The sequence below is a fragment of the Octodon degus genome, unplaced genomic scaffold (assembly GCF_000260255.1).
Source record: "Octodon degus isolate 3935 unplaced genomic scaffold, OctDeg1.0 scaffold00047, whole genome shotgun sequence".
Lineage (NCBI taxonomy): Eukaryota > Metazoa > Chordata > Mammalia > Rodentia > Octodontidae > Octodon > Octodon degus.
The window spans coordinates 14433238-14446323 of NW_004524623.1; the positions used below are offsets into that span (position 1 = coordinate 14433238).

At 36.5% G+C, this 13086-nt stretch overlaps 1 protein-coding gene across 7 annotated transcripts in view; it reads left to right on the forward strand.

Moving 5' to 3' along the window:
* The window catches only part of Dnm1l (dynamin 1 like), a 67219-nt gene that overhangs the window by 23284 nt on the left and 30849 nt on the right, over positions 1-13086 (forward strand). For 3 of the 7 annotated variants that reach the window (XM_004632185.3, XM_004632182.3, XM_004632190.3), the window contains exons 2-5: positions 5928-6075; positions 10185-10223; positions 11634-11680; positions 12071-12142. In XM_004632185.3, coding sequence (XP_004632242.1) covers positions 5928-6075; positions 10185-10223; positions 11634-11680; positions 12071-12142 — 306 coding nt within the window. Of the gene's footprint in view, positions 1-5927; positions 6076-10184; positions 10224-11618; positions 11681-12070; positions 12143-13086 lie in introns of all 7 variants that reach the window. The other 4 variants (XM_004632188.3, XM_004632183.3, XM_004632184.3 and 1 more) reach the window with 2 other exon arrangements.

The window sequence follows — 13086 nt, forward strand, 5'->3', positions numbered from 1 at the left end:
TCCGCATGCGAGAGACTGAATGTAGGCCCATATCTCTTACCAAGTAGTAAACTAAAATGAAAATAGATCAAAGATCTAAATGTTAAAACAGAAACACTTCATCTGTTGAGCAATAAAATAGATAAAACTCCAGGAGACATACAAATATAGACAGGGACTTCCAGAACTGAAGTGTAGTCATGCAAAAAATACCCACAGCCATCAAATGGGGTCATATTGAATTAAAAAGCTTCTGCACAACAAAGGAAATGACCAACAGATTAGAGACAACCCACAGATTAGGAAATAATTTGCCAGATACTCCTTGCAGAGAACTAATATCTAGAACATGTAAAGAATTAAAAAAAAAAAATAGACCTCCTCTAACTTTAAAGACCTGCATCAGGGGAAAAAAAGAATCAACTGAAATGAACAGATATTACTCTGAAAGGAGAAACACAAATGGCCGATAAATACTTGCAAAAATGTTCAGTATCTGTGGCCATTAGGGAAATGCAAATTAAGTGCAAATTAAAACAATACTGAGATTCCATGTTATTCCAGAAAGAAGGGCAGTCATCAAGAAATCAGGTAACAACAAATACTGGTGAAGTAGGGGAGCAATGATGGATGGTGAGCGTGTAAGCTAGAACAACCGTATAGTCAGTGTGGAGATACCTAAGGAAACTAGAACTTCCATTCAACCCATCCTGTTCCCCTCCTGGTATCTTTCTGAAGGAGTTAAAGGAATCATTTTACAGTGATAAATGCATACTGATGTTTTTAACAGCACAATTTTTTTTTTCTTTTTCTGTATTTAGGACAAGGTCTATAGGGTGTTACTACATAGACTGGACTCATAGTGATTCTCCTGTTTTCAGGCTCCCCAAGTGCTGGGATTACAGGTGCGCGCCACCACGCCCAGTCTCAATCACCGTCTCAGCGCTCCCCACGCATGGGGCTGGCACTGCACGCCGGGGATCAAACCTCAGCTGCTGTGCCCTGCCTAAGCAGGTGCTTTAGTCCACTAAGCTATCGGGCTGGACCTTATAGCAGCACAATTTGCCATAGTTAAATCTTAGGGGCAACCTATATGTCCACGCGCAGGTGAATGGATAAAGAAAATGTGGTATTTGTAGATAGTGGAATACTACTCTGTGGTAGAGAAGTATAAACTTGATTCATTTATAGGAAAATGGATGCACCTTGAGATCATAATGTTCAGTAAAATACTAAGCTTATTAATACTACTGTTAAGTAAACACATAAGCTTAAATATTACATGGTTTCTTTCATGGAGAAACCCTATATATATATAAAGAGCAATATGAAAGATAGTAATAGGAAATAGTGGGATGGATCTTGTCCTTGTGAGGAGGTCGAGAGAGAGGGAGGGGGAGAGGAAAGGAGACAGATATTTAAAATAAAAATAAGTCAGTAGAACTGAAAAAGTGAGTTGTTTTTAGAAATTGGCATGTTGGAAACAGGCAAGGAAGAGCTGATACAGCTAAGAGTTCTTAAAGAAGAAAACCATAGCAAAGGAGCAGGACAGATAGTAAATTTATAGTTTAACCAGTCTTAGTGAATTAAAAACAGACTTAGAACTGTTTCAAAAGAGCACAGCAGTAACCGAGGACACAGAAGACCGATCTGAATTATTAGGAGAATGATTAGGCTTTCAAGAAATAATAAGTCTTTCAGACATTCAGGCTGGTGACAGTGCCCCTTGCAAGTGAAAGAATATCAGATTATTTTCTCAGTGTTTAACAGTTACGTATTGAGCAATAGTTTTATGTAACCAAACTAATTTTTGCATATAAGAATAGTGACACTTAGCAATATTGTAGGAATTGAAGAATATCCTTTGCGTTAGACCTTCTCCAAGCATCAACGAGAGAACAAGTTTTAGAGACTCAGAATAGCTAGTGCTGCATTACTAAGGCACTTGTGAAGGCTGGGGATGTAGCTCAGTGGTGGGGTGTTCCCTGCATATGCACAAGGCTGTCCAGCACTGCAGAACATAAAAAACAGAAAAAGAAAGAAAAGAAAACATGGCTGGTGGTTTGCATCATGCATAAATTAAACAAGAAAAAAACGTTGAAAAGGAGGAAGTATGGTCTGTAAAAAGGAGAATGGAGGGATCAGGCTCAAAACCTCAACTATGTTCAGCAACCATCTTGGTGGTGGTAGCACTGTTATTTCAAGAGCCTGTGTTGCTGGGCACGGTGGCAGATGCCACCCGGAGACTGAGGCAGGAGGATTGCTGTGAGTTCAAGGCCAGCCTGACTACAGAGTGAGTTCATAGCCAGCCTGAACTGCATAGCGACTACCTCAAAAAGATTTTTTTTTAAAAATTAAGAATCTGTGTTATATGAAATAAGTACAATAAATAAATATTCTTAATCACAAACTTTATAATTGAGAACTGCAATTCTTGGTATGGAAGAAAGGAATGATTTGGGAGTTTTTGTATGGGGGTGTGCAAAAGTAACTGAGATAGAGAGATAAGCTAAGCATTCAATTTAAGGAGTTTTGCTTTTTTATTTTATATTTATGTACGTATGTATAAATTATATTGTACAGGGTCTCAATGTACCGCTTGGACTGGCAGGGATCCTCCTGTTTTCAGCCTCCCCAGTGTTGGATTGCAGGCGCGCACCACCACCCATGGACTCAGTGGCCACCTCTCTGCACCTGGGGGCCGGGCCGGCATGGCCTGTGATGCCAGGGATTGAACCTTCGTCCCTGCACTTGCCTAAGCAAGTGCTTAGTCTGCTGAGCTATCTCAGCTGTCCCCTTGTTTTGCTTTGTTTTAAAGAATAGATAAGCTTTTTTCTGGGGAAGGGTGAAACAGTATTAAGAAATTAACAGTATAGGGGCTGGGGAGATAGCTCAGTAGAATAAGTGCTTGCCTGGCAAGTGCAAGGGTCTGAGTTCAATCCCCAGTTCCGCCAAAAAATAAATAAATAAATAAAAATTAACAGTATAAAAGCAATTAAAAAGGAAAATCAATAAAAGACAGTTGACCAATAAAATCAACTACCAGTCAGTTGGAAATCCTGGTCAGAAAAAGAGCATATGACAAAATGGTGAATAAGAAAAGCTAACAAATTCTAAGAATATTATTAGCAGTTATGCTCACCCATTTGAAAATAAAAAATAAGATTTTTTTTAATAGATCGGTTTTATCATATCATGTGTCAAAAAACCAGGAAATTTTCATGTTTAAATTATTGTAGAGAACAGTAATTAAGTGATGGAAGATCCCCACATTTTACTGAGTGAGACGTAATAAACTTGGAAACAAAGCTTAGGAGTACCGAAACTTCTGTTTGTCTCTCCAGATCCGATCAGCCTTCTGAGTGGGCCCCAAGTTCTCTGGCCTCCAGTTAGATTTGGATATGAGGAGCGCCCCCAGGGACTTCCCCACCTCCTCCTTCCTGTGTGCAGGAGCCTGGGGCTGCCTGTGCACTGTTCTGGAAGCTGTGGTCCCTTACGTAGGGGCCTAGGTGATAGAGCTTCTCTCTGTCTGTCTGTCTGTCTGTCTGTCTGTCTGTCTCTCTCTCTCTCTGTCTCTTTGTCTCTGTCTCTCTGTCTCTGTCTCTCTGTGTGTGTGTTCTGTCTCGGTGTGGTATCTCTCTGTTTCTGTCTCTGTTTGTCTGTGTCTGTGTCTGTGTCTGTGTCTGTGTCTGTGTCTGTGTCTGTGTCTGTCTGTCTGTCTGTCTCTCTGTCTCTCTGTCTCTCTGTCTGTCTGTCTGTCTCCCCCAGGTTACAGTGCTATCCTTATTAGTGTCCTGAGCTTCACCTCCAGTTTTTTGAACAGTGATTCTGTCAGGGAACCCTTTTAAAGTTAGCTTAATTTGTGTGGGCCCGATTGGTTCATGTTTCTGATTGAACCAATGAAATTAAGATTTTCGCATTTATAGAAAATATTATAGGATATCCTAGTTTTGATGATTATAAAGTAAGAGTGCAGGAAATATGTATTGCATAGAGAAGTGTACTATATTATAAAATTTAGAAAAATGGTATCTTTAGAAATATTTAAAATGATTACTAGATTCTATGCACATTTAAAAGGTATAATGAAGCTTTATGCTATTTTTTTGTTTACTGTGTATTAAATATTAGTATTGTTACCTATTTAAAATTTCCTGAGTGTGATCATTATATTGTAGTTATACAGAAGAATGCCCTTGTTCTTAGGAGATAGTGCCACAGTATTTAGATGTGAAACGTCATGATATCTGTTGATAACTCTCACCATGGGTTAGCAAAACAAAAATATATCTAGATGTATAAGTAGAAACATAAAAGAAATGTGTCAAAACATTACTGGTGAATCTATGTTAAGGTATATTAGTATTCACTGTCAGCTAATCATGCATCTTTTTGGTAGCGTTCAAATTTTCAAAAGTAGCTGCAAGTGGGGCACACTTCTGTAATCCCAGCACTCAGGAGGCTGAGACAGGAGGATTGCCACAGTTTGTGGCATAATAGGACTATGTCTCAAAAAAAAAAAAAACCCAAAAAAGTAAAATAATAAGGTAAATTAAAATTTCAAAGTAAATAATTGAAAGAGATAGTCAAAACAAAAAATAGTACATTATGGATACATAGCTTTATTATAGGCTAGAAAACATGAAACAGCATTTGAACAAGTAAATTATAAATGAAGAAATACAGAAAACCTTTTTTAAAAGAATGCTTAACCTCAGTAATAAAGGAATAGAGTGTTTGGGGTGTGTGTGTGTGTGTGTGTGTGTGTGTGTGTGTGTATTTACCAGGAATTGAACTAGGAACCTTACACTTGCTGAGCAGGTACTTGTGCTGCTGAGCTACATCCCCAGCCTTGTTTTGTGTTTTAAGACAGGATCTCGCTGTATAGTGTAGGCTGCCCTTGAACTCACTATGTAGCTCAGGCTGGCCTTGAACTCCTGAGTCCTGGGATTAAAGGCATGGATTACCATGCCTAACAGAAATGCACATTTAAAGGAGCTATCAGTGTGTATGAAAGCAGCAGAGATTAAAGAAGTGATAATAGCCAGTGTTGATGGCACTGTAGTGCCCTGACCAAACTCCTAGCAGACCGTTAGAGCTGTAGCTTACTGCCATCCTTTGTGCAGCGTGGTGGCATCTGTGTTTGCTTCTAGTCTGTGCACTGTCATCTGACGAGGCCATAAGTAAGGTTATGTGCACAAGCGTGTGCACTGCAGCATTTTTAATATTGAAAAGAGCATTTAAATGCCCAAGAGGTTTGAATTTACAGTAGAATACTACTGTTTAGCTGTTTGCTAGTATATTCATGAAGAATAATATCCTTTATCATTACATTTAAAAAAAGCAAGTTAGAGAAAAATATATGTAAGACTGCTCCCACTTAAAGTAAAATGGCTTTAAAAATAGCTACTTATTACAGGTTTGATTTTATATATACCAGTATCATGTAGGTTTTGAAACCTAGTTGGGAAAGTATTTTAAAAGGTTGGGAGAGTAGGCCTTTTTTTTTTTTTTTTTTCTTTCAAAAGTTTTATTGATAAACATATAGCAATGAGACAGTTTCAAATCAAATCAAAAGTACAGTTTCAACAAATAATACACTGCATATATTCTTCTTAGTGGTTAGTTGGAGTAGGCCTTTTTTGCTACTGTGTTTTGGTTTTATTTTATTTTATTTTTTTAAAGATATCATAATAGGGGCCGGGGAGATGGCTCAGTAGAATAAGTGCTTGCCTGGCAAGCCCAAGTGTCTGAGTTCAATCCCTGGTTCCGCCAAAAAAAAAAAAAAAAAAGATATCATAATAGTAAATATAACTAAATTTCATTTTAAAAGTCTACTAATTTTTTAATAATAGTAATTTGTTTGTATGGTGCTTTGTGGTTACAGTCTGTTGATGCAGGAAAACCGTGTTAAGGAACTCACTTTGCTCTCATATATTCTGTTTCAGAGCAGTGGGAAGAGCTCAGTACTGGAAAGCCTGGTGGGGCGGGACCTGCTTCCCAGAGGCACTGGCATTGTCACCCGGAGGCCTCTCATCCTGCAGCTGGTCCACGTTTCACCAGAAGACAAACGAAAAACAACGGGAGAAGAAAATGGTAAGTTTCAGGAGTGGGCATAAGCGTCTTTAAAAACACTGTTCTAAAATGTTTGGTCTAGTTTAAAACAAGATGTTGTTGTTGATTGGATAGTTACAATTAGTGGCAGTAGCAAAAGCAAAGCCTGTGAAGAGTGGTATACATCTTTTTTAAAGTGAAAAAGTAATTTGTGTTGTTTTGAAAGGCCATGAGTGAAATGATTAAGAATAGTCCTTTTGAATAATTCAGCATAATAAACTGCTCTTAATGCTGTTTAGTGGAGGGTCCATTGAGACACTTCTAGTTACCAACTATTTTATATTTTTAATCCTATGTTTTGAGAGGGTCTCACCATGTAGACCAGGCTGGCCTCAAAGGTGTTCCTCCTTGGCCTCCTGAGTGCTGGGACTGCAGGCGTGCACCAATATGCCTAGCATTGCTAATTATTTATTTTTATTTTTAAAATTATTTATTTACTTATTTATTTGGTACAGGGTCTCGCTACACGGTGAGGACTTGTAGTGATCCTCCTATTTCAGCCTCCCCAGTGCTGGGATTACAGGTGTGTACCACCATGCCTGGATTTGGTGGCTGACACGGCATACCCGGGGTTTTGGGTGCTGGCATTGCATGTGGTACCAGGGATTGAACTTGGGTCCTTGTGCTTGCCAGGCAGGTGCTTAGACCCCTGAGCTATCCCGCCAGCCCACTAATTATTTTAAAGAAAAAAAAAAATTGCATGATTTGGAATGAGTTAAAGTCCCCCTCTTCTAGTTTCCCAATTTTAACCTCAGTGGTTTTGGCTTTTTACTTCTTAGTGTTTTTGAGACAAGGTCTTGCTGGCTAGTTTGGGCTGACTTTGAGCTCTCACAACTAAGCCTTAGCTCCTTAGCCCCTTGATTTAGAAATTTTAAGTCATCTGCATTCTAGTTGAAAGGTTTCTGGTTCTTAGCTGAGCATTGTTACCTTGCCTCCCCTTTCTGGTTTCCTGTACCCACTATTCCTCTGTCCCTCAGTCTAAGAGAAATAGCAAGTCTTTTCCTCAACTTAGTTTACCTCTGTAGCACATTCTGTTTTCACCCTGAAAGAGCCTTTCCTCCACCTTGTCAAGGTTACTCGCCAGCTAAACTGAAGTTATTTCAGTAGTGGATTATTTGAATGTTAAGTGTGGAGTCGGAAAATTAGGAAATATGCATTGTTCCATGCAGTGAAGTTTGTTTTTTTTTTTTTTTTTTAAAGAAGATTAAGTTAAAAATATTTAAAGAAATGTTGTCTATGTCTAGTAGCTTTTAAGTTTCTTAATAAATGTGTATCCAGTGTTAGTTACATTTAACTAAATTTGAAGTGTTTATTGAAAGTAATATATTTAAGTTTCTGTTTAGTTTGGAGTTTGGCTTGGAATGTATAAAACAGCTTTGCAGTGCAGTACCATGTCTGTTTCCATTCTGGAAGGATACTTTCAGTGCAATTTCATCGCATATCTTATGTTCAGATTTAAGACAGGATGACAGCATTGACAAATGATACCATTTTAATTCCCGTATCTGATTTTTTAATCATAGGGACAGTTGATGGTGACTCATTCTTATTTTAGAATGAGGAACAAAACTCATGTGCACCTACTGTGGCTGTATAACATAATCAGTGAAACAAGTTAAGGAAGTTGTTAACGAAATATTTTTGGATAGTCACAGATGTATATGTAACTAAGGAGTCTTAGTTACATTAGTGATCTTAGTATATTGTTAATCATTTTCCATTTCTGTTGTATATCTTTATTACTGAAATTCTAAACCCTGAATTTAGTCATTGTTGGCTATTGGTTCAGTCTCAGATACATAGAATAGCACATTTTTAATTTCACCCCTACTGATTTCATCAAATTTACCAAACAACAAATTGTATTACATTAGATCTTTTTAACTTTTTAATTTTCTTCAGTGACTTTGAATAATAGATGCAGTTCTGTTTCTGAGAAACTCTTTGCAGATGTTGGGTAGTGTTGCCTTACATAAAGCTTTGCTTATTAGGAAAAGGTATACATTTCTGTCATAGATTTGCCAGTCAGTGCCTTGGTATCTTGGCTTGTGTATGTGTGTTGTGTTTCGTTGATGTCTCCTGTTCGTGATGTGTAATGAGTCTGCCTATCTTTTCCTGTGTATATATTTTCCCCAAGCTTAGTGCTTATTTTGTTTTTATGTGTGTATATATCCCCCACACACTTAAAATGACAACTCAGCTACCACTACACAAAATAAATTTCATATATTTGCATACTAGCTTTCATGTTTTATTCTAGGTTTTTTTTTTTTTTTGTCTTTCTAAGACAGGGTCTCACTCTGCAGTTCAGGTGGCCTTGAGCCCACTTTGTAGCCATTATGGCCTGAAATTTGCAGTAGTCCTCTCACCTCAGCCTCCCAAGTGCTGGGATTATAGGCATGCACCATCATGCCCAGCATGCTCTAAAATAGTTCTTTAGCGTCTTGTCATAGCCTTTGGTTCTTTGGGATAAGCACTTACAGCTCATCATAAAATTATTTCAACTCAGAAAAAACTAGAAGCTACAAAGTAGATTAACATATAGGTCAGTTAGAGTGTGAACTACCAGACAACTTGACAGTGAGAGACAGTGCAAGGAAAATATAAGCAGAAGAAAACCAAAAAGTCACTCCCTTACCATTTTGTACAGGGATTTATACAGCCTCTGTGGACATTGTCAGGTAACAAAGGCTGAAGTTAAGAGCAGCGTTTCCTAAGATAACAGTAGGACTAAACTGGTTGAGATAAAAAATGTTAGGGTTTAGTTTGTATAGTTTATTTTTTTTAATTTTTAGTTAATTTTATTGAGAAAGAAATAGCAATGAGATAGTTTCAAAACTGGTTAGTAGGACAATTACAATAATTTAAACATTGTATATTGTTGTCTTCGTAGTAGTTATTCATAGTACAAGATGCAGACATGATATCTTGTCTAAACACTATTAGTACAAATCTTTCTTATTGAACTAAGAGAAAGTAGCTATATATCTATCCCAAATATTTTGTATTTCACTACAAAATGGTCCTTCATTTATAGCCCCCTTTTCTGTTTTGTTTAGTTTAATTATCAAGAAAATTTACTTGCTAGAGAGCCTTCATTCTGCCAACTGTGTGATCATTGAGGTATTGGTATGAAGATTTAGGGTATCTCAGCTTGCCCCCTACTTCTACCTGTGTGGAAGACTTTTCTGATGCATTCTAGCTGAAAACAAAATTAAACTATATTTTAGAGTGAGGTGGTTTACTTTGAATTCCACAATCACTTGTTGTATCTTGGTAAGCAATAAATCAAGCTTTAGATAGAGTTCTTTCTAGACAAAACCCTAAAGTACCATAACTGAGTAAAGGTCAGAATTGTGCTTTGTGTTGTACCTCCATGCAGTGTCAGTGGAAACTTGAAAAATTTTGGGTTCATTTGGGGAAGGAAAGCTTTTGAACTGAAGCAAAAGTTTGTTTTCTTTTAAAACTACAAATATGTGCTTTTTACAGTAATATTCAAGAATCTTGGTGTAGTTTGAATCTTTATTACCACTTAGCTGAGTTACCCATTTGTAAAAGCCATTAATTGCCCCTCAAAGGAGAAAAGGTAGAATGAGAGCTGTGGCCCAAGTAGTGGGCACCTTGTGGACTGACTCCGTGAGAGTGAGCGTTTAACTTTCTGTGCTGTTCTGTTAAACTCAACATGTATTTCGAAGAAAATATAAAGTTCAAGTTTTGGCTGGTAGGGTAAACACTTGCATATACTTATTTTTTCAAGGTTTTTAAAGATGTGTTTAGTATTTTTTTTGTGGTTAGTATATTTTGTATGTTTTTTGTATCTTTTTTATCAGATAATTTATCTTTTCCCACAGTAGCCTATCATGTATTTCAGGCACATCTTTAAATAGATTAATTTTAATCCATTTAGAATTAGAAATAATGGTAAGGTAATTACAGTGAAAAAAACTAAAAATATTAAAAATTAGGGCACACAGTATGTTTTGCTTACATTACTTAAAAACATACATCTTTTTAATTTGATTTTTCAAAGGTTTTGATCTTAGGGATAAGCACTAAACTTATCATTCTATGCTGTTTCTCTTTAACTACAGACCCTGCTACATGGAAAAACTCAAGACACCTTTCCAAAGGTTTCCTTCATCCATTTGTTTTGGCCCTTTTTTCTATTATGCCTGCATGTGTGCTTCTATACTTGTACAGGCTGTGTGCATTTTTCCTTCCGTTTTTGTTTGCCTCTCCACCTTGGTTGCAGGTTTGAGTGGTCCTTGTCACCCTTCTGGCATTGCATCAACATGCAGGCTTTTTTGGTGGTGAATGTAATTTATTTTGTTTTTGTTTTTTAAAAATGTGCTTGTGAAGCTAGGCCTCTTCTTTATGATTAGGTAAATTGAAAACACCCTTCGGTACGTAGTACTTGCCTTTTTGAGTTCTATTCACCTAGATTACTGCAGTCCTCCAATGAGACTTCTTGGACGAAGGTACTAAGCTGCCAGTAGGTGAGCATTTTCCTTGGAAAAAGGATCCAGTGTCATTTACTCTCATTCTATCCAAGACATTGTCCATCTTTTCCTTGGTAAATATTTGTATGAAAGTTGTAGTCACTTTTAAGGTGGCTGATAGACATTATCAGTGTACTCAATCATTAAGATACTTAATTTTTTTTTTGGTTTTACAAAAGCAGAATAGCTGTGCTCAGGAAAGGTAAAGTTACATTACCTTTACAATTAAACATTTCCAATATCTCTGGGGAAAAACTTGCTTTCCAATTTTAGATGTCTCTACACAGTGCACAGTGAATATATTTTCCTTTTTTTTTTTTAGCAATTGCAAGGAGGAAATGGCCTGTGTGTAGAAACGTAAGGAGAGGCACAACCCCATGTGATACATACAGAGTTTTGTGTTGGGGTTATTTTCTTCCTTTATCTCATTTCTTTCCTGTCTTCAAATCTGTGGGAAAAGTCTTAGCCTTTGGGGCAAATTAAGATGTATATATTACAAAAACAGCTAGCCTCGCACTACTGAGAGTTCTGTAAAGGAATGACAAATTGGGACTGCATGGAAAACAGTAAGAAAACAGATTTAACAAATATCTGATATATTACCTGTTTGATTCACATATTACAAATTTTTACTATATCTATTATGTATGCTTTCTGCATTACCCAATGGGATTCTTAATTTTTTTCCTTAGCCTTAATATAATGCATCAGGTAACCTTCTTTAGTGTATAAATGTTTAAAGAATGTGTCACTTACTACAGTATACTCAGAGAAAAAATAGGTGTGAAACGATTTTATTTGTAAAATGTAGATTTCAAGTTTGGGAAGCCTTTTGTGCAGCTCTTCTAGAAGTGAGTCATATTTTCAAAATACAAAATTCCATTTTTATAATGTAAAATTATAATTTAGCATATCTTAAAACACTTGTTAATTTTTAGTTAATCACAAAATAGGAACAAATAATGTTTTATTGTGTTACTTTTTTGAGTTCCTAACTTAACCATAAAAGTAATTTCCATAAATTAGTTTTTCTTTTTCTAGGGGTAGAAGCAGAAGAATGGGGTAAATTTCTTCACACCAAAAATAAGGTAATCACACAAGAATATAATGCAGAAATAACATGATGAGAAGTTTGTACAAGTAGTAATTTTCATTGTTAATTTGTTGTGACATTAAGGCCACTATTCCTTGTAAAATAGTTCCTTTCTTAGTAGCATTTCTGACTGCAGTAACTTATTTGGTAAATAAACTTTGAACTTGATTCTTTGTAACAGCGACTTAACTATGGTGAGGTCAGGCAGCTTCAAAACAGAGCTCATAAAAACTGAGTCTTCTGGCTCAGAATGGTAGGCGCATTAGTGTGCCTGGCCTTTCTCTGCAGGAGATCTGTAAGCACCCTTGAGATCTGCCATACTTGCCTCTGCCCTAAGACTTTGATCTTATTTGAATATTGTGCTTTATATTTCAATAATTTTTAGCTCTACACAGATTTTGATGAAATTCGACAAGAAATTGAAAATGAAACAGAAAGAATTTCAGGAAATAATAAGGTAGGCATCCTTTATACCTGGAAACTATAAGTACTAGTAAATATATCATCAAGGGCTTTATGTGTAATGTATAAGGAGCGTTATAAATTCATAATGTTGGTCTTCGTCACAGATATTTTCACAAATATAAAAACTGCTTAAAATCCCTTTGTCTTAGAGCTTGTATATGTCAAATATCTCATGTATGTGTTCTTGATCTTACCGTGTGTAGTACATTCCACATGATAATTATTCTGCTTAATACTACTGTACTGAGTTAGTCTTTTCTGATGAACTGATGTCATTTTTAATTCAGGAAATGTTATATAACTTGTAAGATGTATGTATTTTGAAGGGGTATTTTTCTTTTATTTTTTGGTGGAACTGGGGATTGAACTCAGGCCCTTGTGCTTGCCAGGCAAGTGCTTATTCTACTGAGCCATCTCCCTGGCCCCCCAAAGGGGTATTTTTCATACTTGAATAAAGCTAGATTAATTTATTATGAAACCAAGAGAAAAATCGGGTTTTCTTTCATGAAAATAAAAAGTAATGTGTTGGGGGCAGGGGGATGGGGATGGGGGGGGGATAGCTCAGTAGAATAAGAGCCTGCCTGGCAAGTGCAAGGTCCTGAGTTCAATTGCCACTGCTGCTGCAAAAAAAAAAAAAAAAAAATCAAATAAATAAATCTTTCACCATATTCAGGGGGCCTGCCCATTAGCTCAGTTTTTTTTTTGTCTTTTATTTTATTGAGAAATAAATATGAATGACAGCTGATGAATAGGACAGTTTTGATAATCAATACACTGTACATTGTTATCTTCTTAGTGGTTATCCATAGTACAAGAAGCAGACAAGATATTCTGTCCAAACACTGTTAGTACACCTCTTTCTTCTCATTGAATTAAGCGAAAGTAGCTGTAAATTTATCCTATTTTGTATATATAAATACAAAATAATCTTTCCTT